The following is a 27,953-nucleotide window of genomic DNA, read 5'->3' as shown; positions in this document are numbered from 1 at the left end:
AAAATCATTAATAATGTTAGGCCAGATAACTTAATCTTACAGGATGTTTTATTGTCAGCACAAAATTATAGATACCATGCTATGAGGTAGTAGGGTGGAATTAAAGTTAATGGTGTGTAATGTGAGTTACTGAACACTTCTGCAGAAATCTTAAATTAAATGCAAGCTGAATTCAACATCTGTTGCACATTTAACATTACTAACTTTGAACTTTCCAGTAAACACAGAACTGAAATGCAATTGCATGCACTATTCAATAAAGCAAAAACCAAAATGTATCATAAATAACTATTTTATAACTTTATTAAACTCAAGACATGACAATATTCAAAATACAAAGTGAATTATTTTTATTCAATACTGTACACAATGCAGAAATATCAGTGCATTTCTATAGCATGTATTTCACCTTCATTTAGTTTGTACTAAAACAAATAAAAAGTAAGCTTTAAAATAGCTCAAACATCTCATTCAGCAGTTTAAACTGTAAACACCTTGTTTACTTCTGTTAGGAGGAACACATTCATCTTCTGTACCCCTGTTAATGAGCACCCTTTCTCTTGTGCTTATCTGTAAGAGGATCAATGTAACCAAACTGAGCACAAGAAACTGCTAAGGTGGCACCTCAGTGAACTTCAGTGAATGGCTGAGGCACAGTGAGGAAAAATCAACAGCAAGAAGCAGCATCTGAAGCAGCAAGAGATGGGACTGACACTGTTCATGAATGGAATCATTTTTCCTCATACCCTCCTCCTCCTCCTCCCCTAAAATACTGAACAGAAACCAGAACACAAGACCAGCTTGTGCTGTGTTTCTGTGTTTAATACAGTCATAATTTCAGACTCTAGGTGAGCACATAGTTGTTACTGCCTACCTAATAGCAGCCCTGTGGCTGCTCAGGACACATTCACACATTTCTAGGATCCAGCAGGAAAAGAGCAGCAGCAGAGGCTTAGCAATAGCTGGTCCAAGTCTCTTCTAGGAGAAACTGCAAAATTGAGCCAAGTGTGTCTAGCAACTGAATTCACAAAACCTAACTCACTTTAAAAGTCTATTAGCATCAAATTAATTTGTAAGATAGATTAATCTTTCAAAATGCACTTCCAATATGCCTGCCAAGTCTTGAAGTGGGGATCAGATCTTGCATTTACCTTCTTATCAGACATATCCTGTAAAACAGGACAGTCTGTTCTCAGTAGAATTACTGTGTAAAAGAAATTTTGGAAAATAGCTGGTACAAAAACTGTACTGCATTACTTGGTCTGTTGTCTGCTTTACAAGAGACTCTTAAGCAAAGATCAATTTTTAAAAAATTTTCTTTTAATAATGTTGACTACCAAACATGTTCATCTAGGTAGCATACAACTGGCCAACTGTGACTACTATCCCTCCATGTTTCTGTGGAATCTTTGTAGGTTTTCAGCTTAACATACCAAGACAAAAAAAAGTCTTAAGAAACATATCAAATATATGCAGCATAAGAGGACTTTACCATCCACTTTTCAGTTCTCAGAGGACAAACTGCTCCTACTTCATTATCTGTGAATTGTAAGAACTTTGTAACATGATAAAAGTTCAGCTCCATCCTAAACAACTGAGCTGAGACCATGCTCCCAGACACTAAGGGGAAACCACGTAGGACAGGTGTTTTCGTTTCAGGGAACCACCTATGTCCATTCTGGGTTTTGAGTCCAGTTTTATTGGGGCTGAGGTGGCTGTGCAGTCACCAGACCAGGACTGAACCTCAGTGTTAGAACTCCTTTCCTCTGCTTCTCTGAAGAATTTCTCATACTTGTCCAAATATGGAGGTCTCTCTGGTAGCAGATAGTAGTGCGTTGAACTGGCCTTCTTACCGTTTTCAATAATTGGCAGAATGCAGGGGACCCTGTTGGAAGATCCTTCACTATTTTGTCTTTGTAGAGCTTTGCTGCTGACATACTTGGGATCAGGTGCAAAGCTCTGGGTGGGGGGCATAACCCCATTGAGGTATGATGGAAGGCTTTTGGGACTGGGGGTGCGGGAATTGCTTCGTGACAAAGGTTCTCGGGGGGGCACTTTGGGAGGCCGGTCTTCATCACTGTAAGCACTGGAGGCCACTTCTGCTGACCACCTTCTGTAGTCTGGCTTGAGAGCCCTTGGGGGTATGGGCACCCTTGGTGGAATCTCTGGTTTATCTTCATCAGAAGTTGGAGATGACCTGTTTAAGTGTCCAGTTAGTCTTACTATGGGTTTATTGAGAGATCCAGCTGGCCCGGAATGGGACCTTCGCAGGCGGCGGTGCAGCTGCTGTGGAGGAGGATAAATACTGGATATGTACACATTTAGGCTTTGTGTAGGGTTGGCATCTTCTGGTTTTGGTCCTGCTGGAGCATCGAAATACGCATAATTGATTTGTCCACAGCCCCTAAAGCTCCGACGGCTCGGAGCGCTGGATTTAAAAGAAGGAAGTTCATAATCTTCTAACAAAAAGTCAGTGTCTGAGCTGGTCAGGAATTCCACCTCTTTGTCAACCTCATCTGGAATAAAGTCTTCAGATATAGGCAGAGGGGGTAGTGGCCTGCAGCTGCGGTCATTAGAAGATGCAGGCAGAAATTGGATTGGTCCATTTTTAGTTGGCATGTGAGGAGGGGTTTCTTCAGAAACACAGCCCATGGTTAATGACAGTTTACTAAAGCCAGGAACCAGATGGTCGTCGTACCTTGAAATTGGTTGCTCGTTTTTGGGACTTACAGGAGGTGGACTGGATTTCTGAGATGGGACTTGGATGCAACTTCCAGCAATGTGGTCGTTCATGGAAGCCTGGTTGGAAGAGTGCCCTAAAAAGGTGAGAAATTCTTAGAGACACTTTTCTAAGTAACACTCCAGCACATGACCCTGCCACTGCATATTTAATTCCTGCTAATGCAACAGGAAGTAATGTCTGTTTAATGTCTCCAGGTAGTGAAATGCAGGTATTACAGATCTCATCTGGTCATGGATTTGTGCATTTAGTTAAGACAGCAGCATATTATCTTACTGTTTTAGACCAGTGCTGCAGTTATGTGAGGTAGCTTAAGAGATCCCAAGCATAAGCAAGAGACCTACAAAGATCCCAGCGTAAGTCTACAACAGAACAATTGCTTTTTTTATCGAAATTTTTTCTGTCAAAATTGTGATGGCAGCTTAGAGGCCTCCAAGGTGAATGGGAGGGGTGTGTGTGTTTGTTTAGCTCGAGCGTGATTTCCAAGTGGTTTTGGAGCTGCCAGCAGGGGGCAGCGCGGCCCAGCTGGGAGGGCCGAGGTGTCCCCGAGCCCCGCGGGGATTTTCCCGAGACAAATCCCTGCCACTTCCTAATGTGCCTGTGTCACTTTGTACTTACCAATGGATGGCAAATGCTGCTCGCTTGATGGGTTTAAATTATATGTCACTGCTATAGGGTCCACATTAAAGAAAGTACTGAAAAAAAAAGGAAAAAAAAAGGCTTGATTGTAAATGAACCATAGGTCTGTACTGGCACAAGTATTCACAACACTTATTTCATAGATTTCATAGATTTGAAGATGCAATAGATAAGCTGTAGTCTCACTCACTTTTCAAATCCACTGTGGGTACCCCAGCAGGTTTTCAGACTGCCCATGCCTTGACTGGTGTGAAGAAATCCGGTTTTTAAGGGGACTCTCATCTCCTGAGCAGCAACTCCTGCAGTTGACATGGTGCAGTGTTCTCTGAGGATGTCTCACAACCCTTGATATTCAGGACTTGGCAGGTTTCCTGCAGTTTTCATTCCCTTCAAGAGAGAGGACATAAATATCAGAAATGCAAAGCTGACATTCCATGTCTCATCTGAAATATTAGTATTCAAGGAATTAAACAGCTCTGTAGAGAACTATTTAATAGAAAGGGTTCCTGTCCTAATACTTCCCAACTGGAAAACTCAACTAAACATCTTGCTTTGAGTCTGACTGCAAAAGTAAAACACAAAACAGGTAAGTTCTCTTAGAAAACTACACTGCATAGAAAAAAAAGGAAAAATATGTTTAAGGTATTGATATATGGCAATTGTGTATCCCACAACTTCAGTTCTTGAACACAAACTACAAGTTATTAATGCAAAACAGTTTTTTAAAAAGTTTTCTAGAACAATCTAACCTTCCAGTAGCTGTCTTCAGTTGTAACTTTCTGCTAAAGATTTTAGTTTCCAGTGTAGCCAACATGTAACAGCCTAGTCTGCTGTTAAGTATTATCTTCCATAGCCTTTGCTCCAATAAACAAAATTATTGATTACTTGAATTAGAATTCTAAAACTTATTTTACATAAAACAAACTATTTTTAACTAACTTAAACATTAAGATACTTTAAAACAGTGTCGAGTCTTCTAGCTATTTCAAACAAATTGGAAATCTAGCAATTTGAAATAATCTCAGCTGAAACTGCCCTGCTGCATTCAGAGCTATTTTGAATTTGTGAAGAATGCTTTATCCAGCCCATTTATGGCAGAAGAAATACGCTGGCAATTGCTTTATATTGAGTAAGTAATCACAGTCTATGGAAGGAATTGACTCACAGGACTTTGTTTAGGAAATTCATCAGGGAGGGGAAGGGGCAATGTAAAATTAGTCAGCATTCTGAAGGCAGGAGAAATTCAGTCCAAGACTATAAAAAAGATGTTCTCTGGGTCTCTGCTTCATCTGCACCAATATCCTACATTCAGCAAGTGCAATATGGCCTGTTTAAAAAAATATATAAAAAACCCACCAAACCAAACCCTATGCAAAACAGTTTAATTTGTATCTCTCTTGAGAATCAACATTATGAACACATCATATGAATGTGAATTTGTCCACATCCCTCCACAACAATAATTCCATCCAAAGAAAAGTCAACCAACAACTGAGGGCCAGCTGTATGAGGGCTCAGCAAACATGGCAAGAAAAGCCCTTCACAGAAAATGTGGTACAGACTCAGGTAGTAGCTTCTGCTCATGGTAAATCTGCCCAAAGCCAGGCATTCTATGCAGATGTGTAATCTTCCTTCTCCTTTAGGAGTAAAGATCCATTATACTTGTCTGCAGTGAGGGATGGGCAGACTCCTAAGCAGGACTAAACCAGGTGCCTGAGGATTAGTTTGCAATCCAGCATTTGCAATTTATAAACAATTGCTTGAGAAAGAACAACTCTGCTGTGCTGTTTCAATTTTGAATTGGGTCCACTATTGATCACCTTAAGAAAACAGTAACTTCTGACCATATGTACATTTATGATGTGAGACAAATCCCACTCTCTTGAGGAGTGTGATGGTTTTCTCAATCGTGACTGTCTGTATCAGCAGAAGTGGGATTGTTTACTCACTGCTAGACACTCAGTATATTTTAGGCAGGCATATTCAGAATAACTCTAGACATGAGACTTTAACAGAAGTGAATGAGGGCCAAACCAGTGTTCTATGTACCGCAGCACAGTCCTACTTCATTCAGCCCTCCTGATTTTAGTAAAAACCATGTTCTTCCTCTTCAGACAACCTCCTTAAAAAGATAGCTTAACCCTGGAAATTTCTGCATAACAAAACAGTTCAGTTGGCCCTTCCCAATAACAGGAGGTGTAGATATTTCATAGCAAAATTAAATAAAACCACAGAGCCCTGGGAAGCAGTAACACAGTCCCGTAAGTGCAAGCAGAACCACTGTCAGAACTCTAGAGATACACCTTTGCAAAATGACTTAAGCAGCACAATACACATATAGCACCAGTTCTGAAATTACTTCATATCAACATAATTTCCACATAAAACATCCATCTTTTGTCAGCTCACACTGTATCAAAGAGGGAATTTTTTTGTGCCTCACGGATCCTATCCTATAGCAACAAATCTACAAAAGAAAGAAAATTAATTAAGAGGGCTTAAGGCTAATGCCTGCTATCCAGTTCAATATTTCTGAAGTCAAGTGCAAGTCACAAGTTTAAAAAAGTGCTGGTCCAGAACACTGATTAGTCAGCAAATGATTGTACTACACCTCAGTGTGTGTACAAGATCTGACAGGACCATGAGACATTGATTATGATATAAAAATGAGGAGGGGGAACAACTGCTGCAGTTTGAGAGCACATGTAACATGCTAGCTGTGATAACACACAACCCTTGCAGGGCTTGGTAAGAAGCCCAACCTCCACCAAATCCCACGCCTAAACCACTACTAGTAATTACTGTGTCAGCTTTCTGAATGCTGTCTAAATCTCAGCTCTCAAGACTGATAGTTGCACAATCACCTCTCTGAAATCTCTCTGGAATGCTAAGCTCAACATCTGAAACAGACTTAATATTTACATATCCTAGGAAAAGGTAATTTTCACTTGTTTCAATCAGTCTTTATTTATAAAACACAATTTATACAGCCATAAAACTTCCTTCATTCATCAAAGACCTCTTTGCAAATTCACAGGTGATCTGCCTTGATATTTCAGAGAGTTATTAAACTGTCCTCTGTGCCTTAAGCTAGGATATCAAGATAGGTAGTGCTTTCACTAAATCACCTAGTTACTTTTTCAGTGGAGTCTAGAAATGGTGCTTGTATTTTAAAACATGCATAAGCTTGTTTGAAGACAGTATCTTAAGAGGGAGACATGAGAACAGTAATGGAATACAAAGTTTGTATTTTAGACAGCATGCTCTTACTAGAGCTGAGTAGTATATATTATATTCTAATAATTTGCTTTAAAAAAAAATTACAAAAGCCAGCCATGAAAATATAAGCACCAACAGTTTTCACTGTTAACTGTTGTCCCAGTTCTGCCTCCTTAAAAGTTTAAGGATCTAAACTTGGCCATAAATAACATCAAACTATATTTGCTACAGAAAATGGACACTGTGCAGTAATGAAGCATTCTTGATCTCACATTTGTGTGCTGCTGATTTGCACAGAATAGGCTTTCAGTTACTCTGCTTCTCTGACCTACTTAGGCACAGTTTATGGCTTTTAGGAAGATCGAAGTACTTCTGAAGATGTTACAGTTTCTGTTACTCAAAAGAAATGGAGAACAAACTGAAAGCATGGCTGGTAAATTCTACAGGGCTTCTACAAGCCAAGGCAGTTTGAAGATTTGCTGGTGCATTAGGGAGTTACTGACAGCCTTCTCTTTAAGGAGGGAAGTGCAAAGGAGGTTCCTGTAATCATCCAGGTCTGCTTGTATTAACAAATATCAATAATAGCAAGTATTGGAGACGAGATTGATTTTTAAATTTTTTTCTACAAAACCAAATATACCTTCAGACTTCAAGAGGATGGCTATGTGTAAGCTGAAAATAGTCCAGTGTATCCATCAACAGCAGTGTACCTACACAGTGAGAACTGTGGAAAGATTTTTGTGCCAAGTTTTATTACGGCAAATATCCTAAAACACAGTTTTCACACAGATACATATTAATAAATCCTTGTGTTATAACAACACTAATTCTCTGTTTAGAAATTAAGAAGCATTTGCATATATTTTAGCTCAACCTATTACCTATCACTAATCACACACACAATCTTATTTCTCTGTTCCCTTTTCTCCCAGCCCCAATGCAACCAAATATTTGAGGCAAGTTGAGTTCATAACAAAGAAAACCTTTCTGGTGTGCCCAGTAGACCAAAGCATGCTCCAGAATGTTTCACTTAATGGGTATGAAATACAGCAACTTGCTGTACAGATTTCTGAATGCCTGTACAGGTTTTGTAAAGGCAGCACTCTTGACAAGGCACTTACATACTTCTTGTAAGAAATGGGAAAGAGGGGAAGGAAAAGAAATAAGACCTGCTTACCCCTTTTGGGAGGGGAAGAAATGTGTCTACCTTAAATCCACAACCTATTTTTGCTCACCTTGCCACCACATTATCTTTAACAAATCTCAGAAGCAATTCACAGGAGGAGGGGCACATTTTTGCACTACAAGTCATCTACTCCAGCTAGCTGTTCCTTATTTGACAATGTGATGTAATTTCCTTTTTCTCCTCTGACTTTCTATTTAACATAAGTACCTGAGACAGAGGCACCCCTTTTCATATTTAAGTATTTCAGACTTCCAAGTACTGGACTTTAAAAACCTAAGTGCTGTTAACACACCTTCCAGAACTCCAAGTACTTCTAAAAAATGTTAAAAATTCTGTTTCTGTAGTTCTTATCCCTCAAGTACTTATGTCTGCAGCTACATGAATGCTGAGTAACCAACATTTAGCAGAAACAGCCTCATGAGAAGATTAGTTCAAATCTGTTCACTTAATAAATAATTAGATCTTCTTTACTATGCACCAAACCTCCCCAGTGCAGTTCAGTATTCCTGAGTCACAGGCCAAAGCACGCTCAGATCGAGGCCTCAGAAAGTATCTAATTATAAGAATTATCTTCTTTACAGTTATTGTATAATGAATTACATTCTTAACTTTTAGGTATTTTTCTATACATTCTGCCGACCAGAAATGGACCATTCTGTGGTAAAGAATTTAAGACTGTGATCACTAAACAGTCAAACCATAGGTGCTTGCAAATAAAACTAACCCTTATAGGTATACAACAGACAAATCAACTGAGCAGCAGACAAACTCTGTATTTAGATTGTAACTGTCAGCTATTTGGAATATATTCAAAGAACCACAGTTCACCAAGGAGTTTAAGTTCAGTTAAAATTCGGGCTACCATTTCACAGTCCTACACAGCAAATGGGAGTAACCTGTAAATTGCCAGTAGAAAACTAATAATTAAATAGCAAGACAATTGCCTTGCCTCTGCTTGTCAGATTTCAGATGCATGCTTAAGGTATGGTACTTCACCCTCCTGAAAATTTTAATGTGAATATAGACAGCTTACATTCAGGAAATAAAAATTCCTTTCTAGCTGACTCAGACTCATAACCATAGTGTTAGACACACTGTGATAACTTTTAATTCTTTTTTCTACTACACAGAACTGAAACTGTTTTGCTCTGAAATGTCCTGTACTGGCAGAGCATGGCAGACACAGGGGTTCACCAAGAACATATGCCCCCCAACTCAATAGGTAGGTTTCTATTAAAAAAATTTAAAAATCAGAAAATTATCCCATATAGGTAAGTTGGTAAGGAAAGAAAGCTAGGTAAATAAAGTAAATTGAGTGAATAATACAGGCGAATTGAGCAGTTTAACTGGATTATAAGCACAATTCACAAATGCATTTGTGATGCAGAGGCATCATTCACCTGCCATTCCAGCACAACAAAGATTCAGGTATTCCCCAAATGACCAGAGACCTTGCCCCTAGAGCCTTTCCCATCCAGTTAATATGTAATGAGGTACTGTTATCTCTGGACCAAACACAATAATTTTTTTTTCTTATTACTTCAGAACACTGCCCAGGGCCCTTGGTCAGTGCTCCAGTGACAGGAAACCACTGAAGGCTCTGCTGTCACAGGCTCCGCTGTCAGTACTGAAGGACACAGCGATGTCTCCAGATTTAACCACCACAGACTGGCTATTTTAGAAAATCGAGGATAAGTGCGTAATGAGGTATTAAGTCACAAAGAAACGTTTATTCTAAATTAAGCCGGCCTAAATTAGAGTGCGAAGCGCAGAGCCTGAGCCCACAGTGCGGTCTCTTGTTTACTCACAGGAGCGAGAGGAGCAGCTCGGAAAGGAGTGAGAGAACACTGATACTGTTTCGGGTCAGGAAGAAAACGCGTGGCACGCCACGCTGATTTCCAAGAATGTGGCTACGGGCTCCGCTGACCCCGGGCGGGTCCCGTCCCGCTCAGAGGGGCTCCCGTGGCGGCGAGTGTGGCACCGCGATCCCCGGCCAGCCCCGGGGCGAGCGGAGCCGCGGCGGCTCCGGCCCTGCCGCCCCCCCACCCCCTCAGCACAGCGGCACGAACCGCGCTCCCCGCTGCTCCCGGTGCGCGCCGTCACCCCCTGCGCCCGCCGGCCTGGGCAGCACCACGGCTCCGAGCGCCGGGCTCGGCCACCTCCGCCGCCGCGGCCCGACCGACTCGCGTGTGCCGCCCGATCCGCCGGCCCCCGCTCCTCTCCCCAGCGGCAGGGCCCGGCGCAGGCAGGGACGGGACGGCCCCGAGCCGCAGGCGGGCAGCCGCGGGGCGGCGGGCGGGCCCGGGGGCCGCCATGGCCGCGAGGGGCGCGGGAGGCGCCGCCGGGGCCGTCACTCACCCCGACAGTGTCGCGCAGCTCCGCGCGGCCGCCGGCGCCACACGCATGCGCCGCCCCAGCGCCGGTCACTGCCGCGGCGCGCGCCGGCCGCCGCTCTTATGGAGGGGGGCGGAGCCGCGGGTGGCCCCGCCCCGCCCCCCCGCGCGCCGCGTTCGTCACGGGAGGCCTGGAACGGGCGGGGGCGCGCGCCCGTGAGGGCGGTGTGGCGGCTTCCGGTTCCGCCGGGCGCGGGGGCCGGAGCGGTTCCCGGCGGGTGCCTGGGCGCGGGCGGTGCTGCCGCTGCTCCGCGCCCGCCAGCGGGAACGGCCCCCGGGGCGCCCTCTGGGCGGCACCGCCCCCGCCTTGGCAGGCCCCTCCGCCCCGGCCTGCGGCACTGGCCGCCTCCGGGCTCGGTGAGGGCGGCGTTCGCCAGGCGGGAGCGAAGAACCGCGGCGAACCGAGGAGCTCGCGCTCGGCCGCTCACAGTGCCAGCCCGGGGGGTGCTGAGGCGGCGCTACTCGGTTCTCCAGCGCTCGGCGTCCTGCCCCGGCCCGCTGCTCGGCGTTCCCTGGCCGGTGCGCCGATCCCTCAGGGCAGCTGCCTGCTGCCCCCGCCTGCTGTCCCCGCGCTCCCGTCTCTGGCAGTCACTTCTGTCCCCGCTGCCGCTGTCAGGGCACCTCACTGCCCATCTCTGCGAGTTCCCTGCACCTTCCCGGGCTCGGGGCCGTTCCCCGCCGGCTCCACAGCAGGGAGCGCTCGCTCTCGCGGCCCGGCTGCCGAGCGGGGGGCGCGGGCCGGGGGCAGGCGGTGCCCGTGGCTCCCCGTGTTTCTGCTCCCCGTGTTTCTGCTCCCCGTGTTTCTGCTCCCCGTGTTTCTGCTCCCCGTGTTTCTCCCCCCCGTGTTTCTCCCCATCCGAGCCTCGTGGTTTTCTTTTCGTGAGGTGAGGCCAGGCCGTGCCCACGCGTGTGGTGACCGAGTGTTTTTCAGTCCCAGGGAATCCCTGCCCTTCAGTATTACCAGAAGGAGAGAAAACGCCTGACCTTTCACTGTTGTAGGAGTTGGGGGTGTGAATGGCAGTTTTCTTGAAATAGGCATGTTTGTGTTGAAATAAATCCATCTTCATGTGTAACGATTTGTTTGGCATCTTGAGAAAGTATGGGTGGGCTGTCACATATTTGGCAGTGTTTTGTATTTAGACACGGATTTGTGGTGTGGTAGTAAATAAATCCCAGTGGTCAGAAATGGAGGATTCATGGTGAAAGCTGCTGTTTAAAGACTTTTGAGAGCATTTACAAGTGATGCTGTTCATTGCAGCATAAACAGTAAGAATAAGGCTTTTGATTAGTTTTGCTGTACACTGCAGTAATTTATTGGAGAAAGACAGAAAATACCACTATGGGACTCTTGAAACTCCCAGCACTGAGAGGTGCTAACAATAGGATTGACAAAATGTGTCTTCTATCTGTACTCTTGAATTGGAATCCTTGAACTGATATTTTAAGAAAGAATAACTCTCCATTTCAGTGCATAATGTAAAAAATGCTGAAGAGATCCTCTGAAGTTGACTGGACATGTTATGCAGGGGAGAGAAAGTGAAAAGAATATACAGGAAAGTAGAAACCATCAAAAAGAAGGAGGGGAGCAGAGCGTGGGTTTGTGATTTTGATGAACTGGGGTAAGAGTGCAGGATGTTTGTGTTCTGATGGCAGTGGCTTGTGCTGAACTGTACGTGCTCAAAGACTGCTTCCAAGTATTTGCTGTACTTCTATTGTTCTGGACTTGAAGACCATGACTAATTATTTCTGTGGATAAGCTGGCCCTGCCACACGAGTTATCTCAAGTTTAAATTGTCCTAGTTGCATGAGGAGAAAGGTTTTTTTTCTTTTTTGTTTCTCTCTTTTTTTCTTTTTTTTAAAATTCTGGTGTGTTGATGTACATACTGACTGATGCACAAACAGCCCTAAATGTTGTAATGAATGGATACAAAAGGCAAAATGCCTTTAAAATGTTTTTCAGATTTTCACAGAGTGTTGACATGACTTCAGTAGGACAAGCTCCTGTAGTGGAACATGAAGAATAATAGATGTTTGGCTTCTTTACTTGTTTCTACCTGAGAATCCTTGATCCTGAAAAGGTCTTTCTGGTGTTCCTTACAGGTGTTACCCTATGGCCTCTGTACTTCTATCAGCAGACCTTGTTTTATTTTATTAGATAATTCTGGAGTTAGTTCATGTGCAAGTAATTGTATAGAATTTTTGTCTCTTACTATTAAAAAAGTTTACCTATGGCCTTTGTTCACTTTGTTCCATGCCTTAATTTCTGATTGTTCTACTGAATAAAAGCATTTAGTAATGGTGTCTGTGCTGACTTGAGGACAGAGGAAATTGAATTCTGCACCAACAGTTATGTTCCCATTTCTCTCTCTTCTTTGCAACCACCTCATAGTTCTGTAAGCATGTGTAAACCATGTTTTTTAATTTGCTAAGTGCCCTGAAGACTAACTCCTAAATATTTTTCAACACCATGGGTCATCAATACTAATAACAAGTCTGCTAAAAACAACAGCTCAGTTGGTATTATGAGAGGCCTTAAACCTCTCCTGTAGCAGGTTTGGAGATGGATAGCAGACTTGCTGTATTTAATAAATGAAATGTCTGAATTCTGTGGCTAAAAAGAATAGAATGAACTTTCATTCATGATACTGCTTTTCATTTGAGGATTCTTTGCAGAGGGAATCCCAGAGATACTCAGTGTCCTTTGATCAGTTGTCCTGTTTCTAGCTTACTTTGCAGCTGTACCTTTCCAATGACCTCAGTCCCCTTCATATTTCATGTTTTCAACACTGAAAATTTTCAGTTGCTCCTTCTGTTTGTTTTGAGAGGAGAAAGGCATACATGTAAAGCAGCAGCTGGAGAAGCGAAAGGCAAAATCTTTTTAGGAAGCTAGAACATTATGAAAAACTTAATACTGGAAGACTTAATGGAAAATAATAGATATGTGTTTTAATATAGAATGTTAGATAAAGCTCCTATACAGTCATTCTTTAGATTGTTGTGATTTTTATTTTTTTTAGCCACCTTCCATAAACAACAGCTTTGTTTTACAGTAGCTCTGCTGTATTATTGCTTAATCGTACTTATTTGTGGTAGATGCTCTTCAGCAGGAAGCTTGGGGGGTTTTTTCCATGCTCTCTGGTAAGCATGCCTCCTGTCTGGTTGCCTGAAAGGGAATGAGTAGCTTAGACACTTTTCTCTTTGGCCTTGTTAATGACAAGAAAAGGTAATTGTGGTCAGTCATCAGAGAGGAAAAGCTTTCCTGAAGAGAGTTAAACAAAGTGCAAGTTGGATGCTGTGGTGTTAGTTTTTGCATGACTAGTTATGTGAGTGAGGGTGTATGGATATATTACTGCTGCACCTCCAGAGGTCCTTCTGCAGAGCCAGGATCATGTGTCACAAGGCATTTCAAACCTTGCCTTTATGAACCCTTTAAGTAAGACACTGCCTGGGACAAGCAAACCTAGCAAAATGTGATGCAGAAGGTTTGTGAATAAGTCTTTCTGTCATGAGAAGTCCTGAATTCTCTCATTATTCAACAGATTAAAATTCAAGACATTGGCCTTGGCTTGGATGCTGACTTCCAAAAGAAATGAGTTATCATATGGCTCTTACCTTTCTTTAAAATCACAGCCTTTGCCTGGAGCAGAACCAGGATGTGCATAGTAGGAGTTAACTATGCAATCCTTATGTAGTTGCATTTTATCTTATTCAAGTACTTATCTTCTGTTTTGTGGTAATCTGGCAGAGTGGATCTACATATGAACATGGATGTTAAGGACTCTGGTGGTACTCTGACATGGAAACATAAACAAACTATGTAGATAATAAAAGCCTTAGTTACCTAAGTTTTGAACATGTACCACCCTAAACTGAGGGAAAGCAACTTAAGCATGTTTATTCCAGGGGAAAAAAACAATGTATATTTATGTGTATGTATGGGGACACATCAGAATTGCTGTCATCTCACTGAACTGACAAGTCAGAGGCTGCTGCAGTGGCTGTAAACTCATGTGCTGGTACATGGGTGGAAAAACATCTCCCAAATTACAAGCAGTTAACCTTTATACTTCTATTCTTACTGTACAGGGCATGCTGGATGGTGTCTTGTGGGATAGAGGAATGTAGGGAAGGGGCAGAGACAATGAGTTTGAGGCATTCACAGATCAGCAGCGCAGGCTCTCGCATAACAAGGGTAACATACAGTGCAACTGTACAGACCTGATGCTGAAATTCAGCTTTGAACAGGACCATTACTCAGTCTTTGTTTGAATTGTCCCTATACAAGACTTTAAAGCAATTGGATAGTGCTAATTTGCCTCTTAAGCCATCTGTTGAAGCTGACACAGATAGCAAATCTTTTATGCTTCAGGCATGTGGAAGTGGTTTGTGATGCAAACATACTATCTAAAAGTGGAAATACAGCATGGCTTTTGTGAGTTCTTGTCTGTGTACCTTGATTACATCTCTGTCTGAATGCTGCAAATACCAGAAGTTTTACTTGCTTCAAAAACTAGTCACAGAAGGCCTGATGAAAGAAAAATCCATTAAGGCTCTAGGGAAAGTGCTTTGTATCAGACTGCTGGGAACTGAGAAAGGAAGTTGCCCACTGCCCTAAACATTTGTTTCCTTTTTTTTAACCCATGCTAGGGCAATTTTGAATTAGGTGAGATTTGGGGCACTACAACTGCTGTTGGAACGCATCTGTCTTTTTCATTCCCTTTTATATTTCAGTCAGACTTTTCCATAATTTTCTGTTTACATAATTGGGTATACAATGACTTATTTCTACTTACAAAATTCAGCTCAGACCCTTGTCCCTGCAGTTGTATCCTGAATCCTTTCAGGAAAGGACTGTGCTGTTCTTCAAGTCTAGAGACCACAAAGAAGGGAACAGGGTTAGGAGAGTGCTACAAAACTTTTTAAGTGTAAGGATTCCTTGTTGCTGTGAATGAGGAACATGTGCATACTTCACTGGTCAGATTTGTATGAATGCAGTTGCACCAGCCAGGTGTAGGGCAGAATGAGTGTCTTGCATTTCCAGTTTAGCCAGAAGACCCACAGAAGGGAGGAAACTCATGGGTCAGTAAAGGAGGGCTAAATTAGAGGTTAGCATATTCAAGTGTCTAGACAGCGAATACAGACATACTGCAAAATTCAGTCTGTCAGGGAGTGGAGAGTCTAGATTAAAAAGCCATTTCAAAGGCACGTTGCCTGAATGGGGTAATCATGTGCTCAGACTTTTTCAGCACATAAGCATAAGCTGAGTGAGGGAAGAGATCAAAAAAGGACACAAATATTGACACAGAGTCTGTAGCAGCTTAGACTGGAATGGAACTCGATAAATTAAAAATAGCTGGTTGTTCACACTTGTGTTTCCCAGAAATGGCCACAGCCACATCTGTTTTTTACCATCATTCTGTAATATTTGAACAACTCACAGAAGTGTTAGCTCCTTCCTCCTGCTGTAGAGACATTGTTACACAGTCCTCCCAAACTGAGTTCATTCTTGCTCTCGGGCATGTAAACTGGTCATCAGGAAGCCGGGCTTTAGTCTGGTGAAATACCCGGAGCTCACTTAATCCGTGAAGATTGTGTGCTTTTAGGGCATTGTGTGCTTTTAGGGCAGTGTCGAGAGATGTCCCACTGGAGCAGGACGCTGGGCACATAACAGAGGAGCTGACTCAAATCCCAGTTTAACTGCTCTGCTGCATCCTATCTCCTTCTTTGCAGAGCCAGAGGACTTGTTGTCAGCTGACAGGCTCAGATGTGTTTTTATGCCCTTTAGGGCATAATGAAATGTTGTCTTTCACACAACTGTGGTGTTGTGCATAATGACAGTTTGGGGGAAGTTCCTGGAATCCACCTGTGTGTAGTGTTAGGGTCTGCAGGGCCACTGAAGTTCCTTTTGAGCTTCCCAAGAACATGTTGTATTCTGTTACCTTTGTCTACTGCACTGTTTCATTTTCAGAGTGTGTTTTTTTAGCATGGTCATCTCCTTGCACTCAGTACATAGATAGATGTTGTCTTTGTGGCAAAGCTCAGTGGCCTGACAACTATTGGATGCATTCACCCAGTATTTTGCAGGTAGCGGTGTCTCTTCTTCAAAACAACTGGAGCCTTGTTTTCAAGACCAAACAGGAACTCTTGAAAAATATTGCTGGCATGTGTAACTGCTGTGTTTTTGTATTGGCAAGCCTAGAAGTCATCAGTCTTTTACAGTCATAATTAGACAGTAAATTCACTGGGACTGGAAGCAATGGTAGGAGTCAGCTCTTTGTTTCTCTATGCCTTTTTCTGTGCCTTGTTCTATCATTTTTAGTTATTAAAGATAAAATGCTATAGCCCATTCTTTTGATAAAATAGTTTATTTATAAAGTATGTTAAGGAAATGTCCCTGTCTGACCATCCAGGAGCTGCTCTGGCAGTCACACTGGCACCACCTGAGCAGGGACTGAGGCCCCTTTCCAGCCACACCCCCACATTTCCACAGTCATTTCCCATCAGAGCCTCAGACATCCTGATCCATGAAATAATTTAATCTTGGCAAAATAACTAAATAACAAAATAACAGCTTGAGATGGTGCCTCTGAGAAGGCACCCCAAACAAAGGGGCTTTTATATCCTTGCAGTCTAAGCATGCAAAAGTCAAGGGGTTATGCTGCTGTCTCTGAGTGTCCCTCCCCTGGCTGGGCCAAACTCACCAAGCCCTTTGTTGTGCTAAGGGTCAGCAGTTCACCACCTCTTGCTTTGGTGTTTTAGCCACCCAGAGCTCTACCTGAACTGGAGCTGCCCCCTGAGCTACCTGCACTGAATGGATTCCCCAAAAATATCATCAATATCCATCCTTGTGATCTCTACAGAAGAAAGAGCAAGCAAAAGTGACAGACTTCGAGAAGTGTAGCAAGCTGGAAAAAACATCACCCAGGGAAGTCTGAGATGCCTTGTGTATCACATGGGTATTTTTGAGACCTCTAAAGCAAGGTGAGGAGATTCCACAGATTTTACAAGATTTGAAGGTGGAATAATGAGTGGCTTTGGTGAGCCAGGGAGGTAAGAGCAGACTGAGCAGGAAGGACAGTGGCACTAGAGCTCATCTGGTTCTCATTCTGAACCAGTAATTTCACTGGAAAAGCTGTATATACAGAAGCAGGAGTTGGAAAGAGTTCTAAGTGTATCATTGTAGAAATTAATAGTTTGGTAACTTGATTCCCAAATAGTATGAAGTTAATTTTATTCATATTTAAGATTCTGCCTATGTGGAGCATGTGGAAGGGGACACAACTGTCTGCTGAGCATTTGTATTTTGAGATGTGTGTTTGTATTTGCACTGCTCATCCTGTACCACAGACACCCCCAACAAATTGAGACTGTGCTGGTGAGCTTGCTCCAAGATTTTTTTGGCATGCCAAAATCTGACATGTGTTTTAATGTCTATTTATGAATGACATCTTTAATTCCAGAGCCTAATGCTTTATTCACCTGAATAGATTTGTGCCTCCTAATAAAACACTAATTTTCTGAGAAGTGAAACTCTACAGACCCTAATGATTTTGCTGGCAAAATAGATTAATCAACATATCTGAATTTTGCCTCTTAGAATTAAATAGCTGATAGCTATTTTAAATATGTATTTAGAAGTATTTAAAATGTTGTGTCTAGATTATAAAAATACAAATTAAGGGAACAATCTGATTCTGTATGTTTCTCCACTCCTCCCCTCAGCCCCTCCCAAAAATTCCACCTAAAAATAGTTTTTCCTCCTTTAATTACCACATTGAACTATATTAATTGTGGGCGGGGTTTTTTTTCAAATACTGAACTGTACTCACTTCTGTGTTGAAATTTAGGAACTTTATGAGGGATAATTAATTTATGAAATTTCTTGTGTTTAAGTACATTGCAGAATAATTAATGGGAGTTTGGAGCAACTAAACTTGAGCTTTTAGCACATCTTTACTTAAATTATATGTTGTTTATTCTGTCATAAGTATCACCTTTTAATTGTTAATCAAAATGTTGAATATATAACCTTCAGTCAGTTTGGAGGCATCTAGTGTTTATATTTTTAGTAATGATTTGTGGTAATGAGATGGAGATGTTGAAAGTAGTTATGAAGAGTAAAGTATGATTGAACTGAATTTTCTGTTAATCTTAAAATATGGAGAGGAGAAAAATATTGCTGTTGAATGGCTGGAAATATCTCTGCAGGGAGAGCAGTGGTGCAGGTCTGGGTGGTGAGGCTGCACCTGCATGGCCAAAGCCCTGCACCCACAAGTCAAGAAATTGTTCTTGCCTTGAGCCTGCACTGTCTTCCTGATTCTCTGGGGTCACTGCAGTTTTGGGAGCTGGTCTGTGTTGATGGAAACCTCTTCTCTTCCTCCTGGGATCTGGTGAATATCTGTAAGTGTTCAGGGCAGAGCAGATGGTCCCCAGTGAGTCCCTGCTGCATCTTGAGTGCCCAGCTTGAGCAGCCTTTGCTGGGCAGGGGCTGCAAGGTGGTGGTGACAGGAGTGGTGGCCTTGGCATGGAAACTCTTGTCCTGTTCCTGGGATTTGCTGGGTTTTGTTCTCCCTCCACTGCCTGTGTTTCCTCCTTTGCCATTCCTATGTGCCCATGAACAGAGGAAGAATCATTTTCTTTGTAATTTAGCACCTGGGAATCCTATCCCAGATAAACTTTAGCATTTCCAGGAAGTCATAGGTACTTCTCTTTAAAACATCATTAGTTTGTCTTTGTTTTCTCCTTCTCTAATTGGCACTTTCCATTCTAATAAACCAACACCCACAAACTCTGCAGCCACATGATCTTTTCAGTTAATACAAATCGTCATTTCCAGTCCAATAGACTCAGTTAATTGTGCAAACCTGCAACACACCCATAAAGTGGCTATCAGGTTTGTTATGCAACGATGACTCATGAAGGAAATGTGGAGTGTAATTAAATACAGTGATGCAAAGATAGTAGTATGAAGCCAAAATCAAAGTATAAGTGATAATCATCTGTATTAAATGTTTGTTTCTGCATGTTGTTTTCAGAAATTACTTAAATTATAAGTTATCTGGCTGCTGCACACATGCCTGGCATATGTTTTGACAAGTTAAAAAGTGACCTGCAAACCTGTAAATAAGCAGAACTAAGTCTGCTATCAAAATAGTCTTTTGAGGAAGGAAAGGTATGTGGCTCAATTTCAGACTTGTCACGCAGGCACTTTCTAATTCTGCTGTGATCTCCCAAGTTTTCTGGTCTTGTGGGAAGCAATAGTTTCGAAGTAAAGCCTCCATGAATTTTTTGCTGTTAAATGATTTCTGGTAATGCAGGCTTATTCTCCAAATTACTTTTTTTCCACTCTCTAGCAGGGAAAGATGCTGTCTGTGTATCAATGGAGAATTTTGGGCATTATGCAGAGGACAGATTTTTTTGCTGATGGGTTGATTTCTCTTAAATGTTCTTTTTATAACTTTAAAATAAGCTTCACATCTAGAAATGCTCACATGCAGAAGGATGGCTGCACAGTACTCTGCAATTATGTTATTTTTAGCTTTTCCCAAGCTGATTGCTGTATAAGAGAGCACTTTCTTGTCTAACACACACAACTAACACTGGTGCTAACCTCTGGCACATTCATGGTAAGTACGTTAAGAATTGTTTTTCTTGTCTGTCAGATGGTATTGTGTTCCAGTGCAGCAGCTGACAGCAGCTCAGCACCATTGTCTCTTGAAGGCAGCTGGCTGACTCCCAAAAGACAGCCCACATTTCAATGGAAAAAAAAGATAATCCAGAAATATGTGTAATGAAAGTAACATCCATTCAGGATCTTGTGCGTGTGTGAATACCAAAACAATGCACTAATTGAAGTTCTGAATTTCAGTCTTCTGCTGGTCTTTGGATCCAATAAAAGCCAAGAGGTTTGTGTGGGGGAATAAATGTAACATGAGAAATGCCCTGATGGCTCAGACCCACAGTCCATCTCAGCCAGTAATTGAACTCCTGTGGGAGCAATAGCAAAGGCTGCTTTGAGGAAAGCTTACAAGCCTGGATGCTTTTGTGGTCCAGTCCTGCACTCTCCCAGGGACCATGACTATCCCTGCCTGGTCCTGTATTTACTGCTTACAGATCAGTTTTTCCATGCCTTTGGTCCCATTTTGAACCTGCTGAATGCAGCCACCTCCACAGCTCCTGCTGGTAGCAGGATCTGTGAGTTTCTTGCTCACAGCGTAAAAAAGTGTTTTATCTGCTCTCAGTTTGTTTCTAGCTTCTGCAGGAGCCCCTGCCCCTACAGTTATAGGCAAATTAGAAATTATGAGAGCTGCATATTCAGCTTGTTTATTGCCTTTATGAGTTTTGTTCACCTGTGTTGTAGTCCCTCCACTTTCCTGTACTCTTTCTCCGCTCCTGATGGAAATCTCAGCCCCATTGGTCTCTCTTCATGATCTCCTGTTCCTTTCATCAGTGTAGTTTCCTTTCTCTCTGCATTGTCCTTGTGGAGAGATCAGAGCCACTGTGTCCTTCTACTTTTTGTTGTCTGTTTTTGGCAGCTGCCCCAGTTTGAGCCACTGGTTGTGGAGTGCTGTTGGGCTGACTCACTGAACTGCCAGTTCTTGGATCAGCATTGCATAGGCCTGGCTCCCACTGGTTTTCCACAGATTAGTTTGTGTTACCTGTCCATATAGTTAATGTATTGACTTTAAAATACTGCATTTTTCAAGTTAATGTACACTGATGATTTTGATGTGCTTACAAAATTTTGCTCCTGCAGAAATTTCCCTGAGAAATGGCAACGGCCGTTGCTTGTTTGTGATCACTGTGCTATTGGTTGGAAGGAAAGAAAATTAATTTGTTTACTTTTTTAGTTCAACTTCTTCAAGTGTAAAAGTGTTAGTGGGAACAGCCATCTAATTACTCCAAGTACAGTGGGTTAGGGTGCTGTTCCTTGTGCTGGACTGAGCAGCAGCCCCAGCTGAGTGCTAAGCAGGAACATAAGAGCAGTTTCCAGCAGTAAGCAAGTCTGATGTTCTCAGGCTTTTCAGTTTTCTTTCTGGGCATTTTTCCAGGAGTTAGTGAAGGGTATGCTTTATGATTAAGGCATGGAGGTTCTTGATTCAGTTTGTAGGATGAGCTGATTATGGGCTATTTGAAAATAAACACAGTGTGAGGAACGTGTGGCTTTCAGCAGTGCGTGTCTCAGTGGAGTCACCAGCAAAGGTGCCCCTTCAGGGCAGGGTGAGCTCATGGCTGAGGGGCTGGTCCTGCATGACTTTGTGTCCAAGGAAGGAGGAAGAGGAAGAGGACTTGGAGCAGAAAGCCAACTATCAGCTAGCTTATCATCTTTGAGAGGTCACTAGAGCCAGCTGCTGAATCCCTCACAGATAACAGACAGAAGCTGAAGGTGCCTCTGCCCCATTTCTCACATGTTTTGCTTTCATGTTCACCAGTGGCTTCTGTTGGAAGCAGAATGAAGAGATGGAGTTGAGTAATGTGTTATGTGTTATATAAAACAAAAAAAATTACAGTGGAATATTAGAATGAATTGCCAGGGAGAGATAAACAGGTTTTTGACTAAACTCCACTGCAGTGTGCTCAAGAAGAAAAGTACTGGCAGTTGTTCCTTACCTGTTTTTTTTGGCTAGGTAATTGCTGTGTAATGTGTGAGTGTAGGGGGTTGATCCTGGCTGGATGCCAGGTGCCCACCAAAGCCTCTCTGCCTCTCCTCCACACCTGGACAGGGGAGAGAAAATATAATGAAGGATTCATGAGCTGAGTTAAGGACTGGGGACATCACTCACCAAATACCATCCCAGGCAAAACAGGCACGAATTAGAGATATTAATTGAATTTATTACTAACAAAATGACGAGCAGGATAATGAGAAGTAAAAGAAAACCTTAAAACCACTTTCCTCCCACTCCTCCCTCCTTCTCAGCTCTACCACCACCCCAATGATGCAAGGAGACAAGGAATGGGGTTATGGTCAGTTCATTATTTTTTTCCCTCTGCTCAGAGAGAGGCAGTCCTTCCTCTGCTACAAAATGGAGATGCCTAAGAATATTCTATGCCTTAAAATTATATAAAATAAGATATCAACAAGGTTGTTTGGCAAGCAAGTGAACAGGAAGAAGTGTCACAAATGTCATTATTTCTTGGTGTCAGAGTGAAAGGGTTGATTTGATAATTTGTCCTGATAGCTGAGTAACCCTGAGTCACCCAAAGTAAGACTTGACTGCTCAAGTCAGATTTAAGGTAGCTGGGATATCCCAGTCTGTAATCTGTTCTGTTGTTGTTGAAATCCTTTTTCCCTTGGGTGGGGAAGCAATCTGTCAGGATTTTCCTCATGCTGCTATGCACCTGGAATTCCTTCAGGGATGGTTTACACAGCTGGACCACATCTGCCATCTGCCTGAAGTTCTGTAGGGGTTAGCACATGGCACAGGAGTCATGGCAGTGTTGTCTCACAGTAAAAGCTGTGGCTTCATCTGCCCTGCTGTGTCTGGTGGTCATCAGGTCTGCTTAGGAGAGATTTTTTGTGGGAATGCTTTGGAATGAGGAAGGAGAGACTCCAGTAGATGCAGTTACTTGCAGAGGGGAAAAGTTCTGGCCAGCCACTGAGGAATTCAAGCAGGAAAGGTGGCATGGGATCTTTCTCTGCATGCACCTGCAGGAATTCTTATTGCTGAGATTTAATGAGTAAACTGATGGGAAGACAAGAGCAAAAAATCCCAGGACCATTTCTGAGCAAAAGGCAGGAAAGTGTGGGAGTGGTGTGGTGAAAGTGAGAAGTCAAGGGTGAGCAAAAGAAATGAGGGGGCAAGTGGCAGTCAGATGAGAACAGGGATCTGAGTATGTTTCCATGACAGCTAGGAAACTAAGGGAGAAAATTGTCAGAAGAAGAATTTCTGTGGTTGAAGAAATCTCTGTGGCTGTGTGCAAGGGGGGAACTTTCTCACAGTGAAGCACTGAACAGGTAGCTCAGAGGGGTTCAAGATCAGGCTGAATCAAACCTGAGCAACTTGGTCTGACCTAATGCTGGTGATCCTGCCTGGAGAAGGATGTTGGAACAGAGACCTCCCAAGGTCTCTTCCAGTGTAAACTGTCATACAATGGAGTGTGTGCTAAGCACAGGAAAAGAGAAGGCTTTAGAGGCACCTTTGTCCAGCTTGCTCAAATTCTGTTTTTCCAGATTTACCCAGAATACATGTGCATTGTTTGCTTTCATGATATTTTAAACCAACACAATGTTTAACTTCAGAAAAGTTGCCTTTTAAAAATGTTAGCATGAGGAGTTATATGTATTACTGTAAGAGGTTTTTTTCTTCCTGAATATGGGGAGAAAATGTTTTCCCAATAAGGAGCTAAGGACAGAAACTCCCCAACAGCTACTGTGTTTAAGGACAATGAGTTTCACAACAATGAGGACCCAGATGCTGATGTGTCCCAGGAATTTATTTGAATACTTAGTTTAGCTTTTTTGGGTTTTTTTTTCAGTCAGTTAGCTGTGGCATGGCTGAAGAAATGTTTATAAACACCTTGCAATGAAGTTGCTGGATTCTCTGACAATAAATCTTTTCAAAGAACCTGGATCCTATTTGTGCCTAGTCCTACAGATTCCTATTTGGACAAATAGTAAGAAAAGGACATTGTTCCCTTGGCTGTTCTTTGAGGCTGAGTCAGGAAGGGTGGAACAGAAGGAGCAGCTGGCCAAAGGTGAGGGTGCTGCTGAGCCCCTCCCCAGCACAGGCTGGAGGCTCTTGGCACAGCAGCCTCTGGCCTGGGGCTCTGGAGAGACTGAGCCTTGCAAGACACAGCCTCTGACTCAGAGCTTGGAAGGGACTGCACTGAGCTAGTGGCTGCAGAGCAGGGCATTAGGCATGCTCAAATGGAAAGTGAAATAAAAAGCTGTATATGAAGCGATCTTTGTTGCTAAGATGTCAAAATAGCTGAAATACATCCTGGCAATTTGGGAGGGAAAAGGTTAAGTGAAGGTATTGCATGTAGTGTCACAGTTACAGCCTCACCTGGGCCTCTGGCCAACAAAGCCAGTATTTCAGGTTGGATGGGATTCAGAAGAGGCTACTCCTCTTAAGTATGTTAGATCTGGCTGCTGTCTCCGAAGAAACTAGACTACAAAACAGAAATGAGAGAAGAGCTGAGCCAAAGTGTCATTTCAGTGCTGCTTTTCTATGGAAACTGGGAAAATGCAGTTGTACTTCACCTGTGCTCAGCTGAGTGAGAAAGATTGCATGGATTCTTCAAGGCTACTGCAAGCTTGGCTTAGATGGGTTCCAGGGCACTGCTTAGATGGGTTCCAGGGCACTGCTTAGATGGGTTCCAGGGCACTGCCAGCCTTCTGGGGATCCTCACTAACTCCTAGGAGTTACATCAGAGGGGACAGTCCACAAGTGCTTGGTGTTGGTAGGAGTGATATGCAGTCTATAATTCTTTCCAAAGGATTACTCTAGTCTCAGAGAGACCACCTGTGACTGGCAATTCTGACTTTTATTTGGCTAGGCTCTTGCAGTACTGTGTATTTAAAGCACCATTTTAACTAGCCAGCAGAATTCCTGGAGAAATTTCCTTCAGAGCAGGCGAGCCCTTGTGGATAGGAGGGCAGCTTGCTGAACCATATATCCCTGCAGTTGAGAGAGGCTGTTCTCTAATCCCCACAAGAGAACTTCTCAAGGATTGAAATCTCCACTTTTAATTGATCCTGTCTCACTAGCAGTCCCCTCCTGTGATCACCTGTTTATTCTCCTTGCTGATGGATTAATTTTTAGTCATAGAACTACTAGCTCAGATATTGGCCAAGGTTATGAAAAGGGAACTGGACCTTTAAGAGGCTCTGGTGCAAGCAGTGCTGGTGATTTTTCCACGTCAGAGAGAGGCATTGGAGCCAGGGGGATCACTGAGAGTACAGCGGGTGTTGGCCTTTTTGGCTGAAAGTGATGGGGAATTGCACAAAGGAAATTTGATATCCAGGTTAGCTCTCTCTCTCTAAGGAAAGTTATTACCTGTAGGGCTCTTATTTTTGTTTTTTTCCCCCATCTATCCTTCTTAAAGGACATTGGTGTTGGGACTAAACTCCCTTAGGCAAGAATTAGATGGATCCTGTTTTTTGGTCCAGAATATCTACTCCTGTATTGCTACTAGCAAAGGAGAGACTCTTTCTTTCTGTTCTTAGGCAGTTACTGCCATTATTCATTGTTAGGAAGTTAGAGCAGTTATTTGCATTGGGCTCAGCAAAAAGCTTCTGGAGTTGTCACAGCAGGCAGTTCAAGTTTACTTTGCAGCTTTCCCTTGCTGTGATGAATGTGTTGACTTCAGGAATGTCCTCACCTCGTGGCCTCTTTTTTAGTTTGTCTTCTGCAGAGCCAATAAGGTGATTTCCATCGCTTCAGCCTCTGCTTGCCAGATGTTTCCTATCGTACCAAAATATGTGCAGTGCTTGCCATGTGCAAACTTTCCTATGAGTGTGTTAATCAGAGGAAGGGATAAAACCCTCTGTGGCTGATTCCTCTGCTTGGAATGCTGAGTGGGAAAGCTGGAATGCTTACTGAGCCACTAGTGGTTCTGGCAGCAAATCATTCCTGCTGTTTGCTGAGCAAAGAGACCAAGGGCATGGAGAAGTTCTGTGAGGAGCAGTCAGCGTGGGTTAATGAACATCTGTTTTGTTGAAAGTTGGCATGGCAAGGTGTACTTCTAATATTTGCCTTCTCCAATGCTTTCTAAAATGAGGTCATGCCCATAAAGGACCAGCAGTGCGAAGATCCTGAGCTGATTTTTATGAAGCTGAAACACAATCAGGGTATCTGAATAGTTAAGGATAAGGAAATGGAAATCCCCAAAGCTGCTGTTGAAGAAGAGAAATAGATTCACACTAACACAAGGCAAAATTGGAGATGCCCAGTGCTGGAGAGGCTGCATTTGTCCTGTCTGAGCAGGAGGTGATACAACTGTCCCAGTGTGCATGGGTCAGAGCAGAATTCATTGCTCAGCTGTTTGCCTTTCTCCCTTGTGAGCTGCCCCCACAGCCTGGTGCAAACTCCGGATCTCGGGGCTGTGCAGGAGCTGGAGCCTCACTCGTGATTCAGAGATGTTGGGAACCAGGGGTGTGTCAGCCAGGATGTCACTGCTGCTTACAAAGAGCACATGCAGTTTGTGAGGCTGCTTTATTTAGCAAAAAACTGACATTATTATTAATTGATACTTTTTCTTTTCTCATGTAAGATTATTGACCTCTCTGGTGTAACTGTATAAATTGTAGAAGCTGGAGAAGCATTAACCCAGGTCTGCTGTCCAAATACACACAAATTCCCAGCTCCATAGATGACAGCAGGTTCTTTTTCTTAATTGAACATGTGAATTCCTTTTAATTCCACCTCAGATTTAAGAGATCTGGGCCTATGTTGTTGACAAAGAAACACTCTGGGCTTACTGGAGCTGGTGAGTAAAACTGCAGCTTGCCCTGCATCCTGGTCTTGTCAGCTTCCAAGTATTTATCTTTAAAATAAATAAATGCTTTTTTAAATGTTAGAATTCAGCAAATACTAAGATATTTTCTGCCAGGCGTTTTTATGAAAGCTGAATTAAATTTTTAGTAATTAGAAGTTTAAAATCTCTTGATTTTTGTATGGAGAAGAAGAGTGTTCTGGGGAATTCTTTCTGCTTTTTTCTTAAGAACTTCTTGCACTGAATTACCTCACATAAACTTGCCTCTTGGGACTGTTGTGGGATTGCTGCAGTTTCACTCTCTTTTTTTTTTTATCTTGATGATCCATGCAGACTTACACTGTACCAGAAAACCAGGAAGGATGTCAAACCTTTGCTTTTGTGCTTTGTGTAGAGAGATATTAATGAAATTGATATTTCAATAGCTGTAAATCTTTATGCCTGTCCATTGGGATCTACTGTCTGTAGTGACTGAGACAAAAACCAGCTTCAAGAGTGCTGCATTAGCAAGAGGCAAACTTCTATTCTAGCTGGCATTTTTTATTTGAAACATGCTAATTCTCTTATGCTCAACTTTTGGACCAGTTCTGTCTTTATTTAAAAAGACCCCAAACAACAAAAGTCAAACCAAGCTGCCCTCATCTTTTCTGACCTTACCAGTGATACATTCAACTAAATGTTGATCAAATCCATTTTAGTCTGCAGTTAAATACAATGGGCTATCCTACCTTACATTTCTTGATACTAATTATGCCTCGCTTTCCTAGGCACTGCCAGATGTCTCTAGTCTGCAGTTAGGGCTTGTATTAAGTAAGTCAAAAGCTTTCAAAAGATTCTTTTGGCAACTCCTGCATGGAAAGATCTGTAAGAGGCAATTTGATAAATATCCAGATATTTTGAGTAGGTCTGGTGGTGGTGGTAACCTACAGTGCCTACTGCTTGGAGGAGCGACTTTCAGAAACATCTCTTAAGGTGATGATCTCTTAAGGTGTTTCAGACACATCTCCTAAGGTTTTGAAGTTTGCCTCTTTACAGGACTGTCTAAGCAAGTGAGAACTGCATAACTGGGAAAGTGCTGTTTGTAATTCAGTGGATTTCACGAGGAAATGGAAATCTGCACAAAACACCTACAGGAAGTGTAAGGCTGCACTGCTCAGACACTCAGATTGTCTTCAGGTGAGGGTTACCTGGATAAATATCCAAGGCAGAATGCACCTTTTTGTTGGCTCTGTGTGTGTAAACACAGAGGAGCAGAGATCAGGAGCCTGGTTGGTTGGGGCACACAGAGTGAGTCAGTGGCAGGATCCAGCAGGGATGCAGCCAGCATCACAGATGT

The 27,953-nt window shown here is 42.8% G+C and overlaps 1 protein-coding gene across 3 annotated transcripts; it reads right to left on the bottom strand.

The window, feature by feature from the left end:
- Positions 1-30: 30 nt before the first annotated feature.
- On the bottom strand, positions 31-10,204 carry ERRFI1 (ERBB receptor feedback inhibitor 1). Of its 3 annotated transcripts, none has more exons than XM_033079372.2 (4): positions 10,143-10,204; positions 3,570-3,766; positions 3,359-3,435; positions 31-2,816 (listed from the first exon to the last, which is right to left on the bottom strand). In XM_033079372.2, the coding sequence occupies exons 2-4, from the start codon at positions 3,689-3,691 to the stop codon at positions 1,621-1,623; spliced, it is 1,395 nt and encodes a 464-aa protein (XP_032935263.1). In that variant the 5' UTR covers positions 3,692-3,766; positions 10,143-10,204; the 3' UTR covers positions 31-1,620. The 3 variants fall into 3 exon arrangements, with proteins under 3 accessions (XP_032935263.1, XP_032935264.1, XP_032935262.1); XM_033079373.2 differs by lacking the exon at positions 10,143-10,204 and adding an exon at positions 9,854-9,939; XM_033079371.2 differs by lacking the exon at positions 10,143-10,204 and adding an exon at positions 9,593-9,806.
- Positions 10,205-27,953: the final 17,749 nt, after the last annotated feature.

This window comes from Catharus ustulatus, chromosome 24, assembly GCF_009819885.2.
Source record: "Catharus ustulatus isolate bCatUst1 chromosome 24, bCatUst1.pri.v2, whole genome shotgun sequence".
In the NCBI taxonomy this organism is placed as follows: Eukaryota; Metazoa; Chordata; class Aves; order Passeriformes; family Turdidae; genus Catharus; species Catharus ustulatus.
The sequence above is the reverse complement of the archived record's forward strand: the minus strand, read 5'-3'. Positions and strand labels throughout refer to the sequence as shown.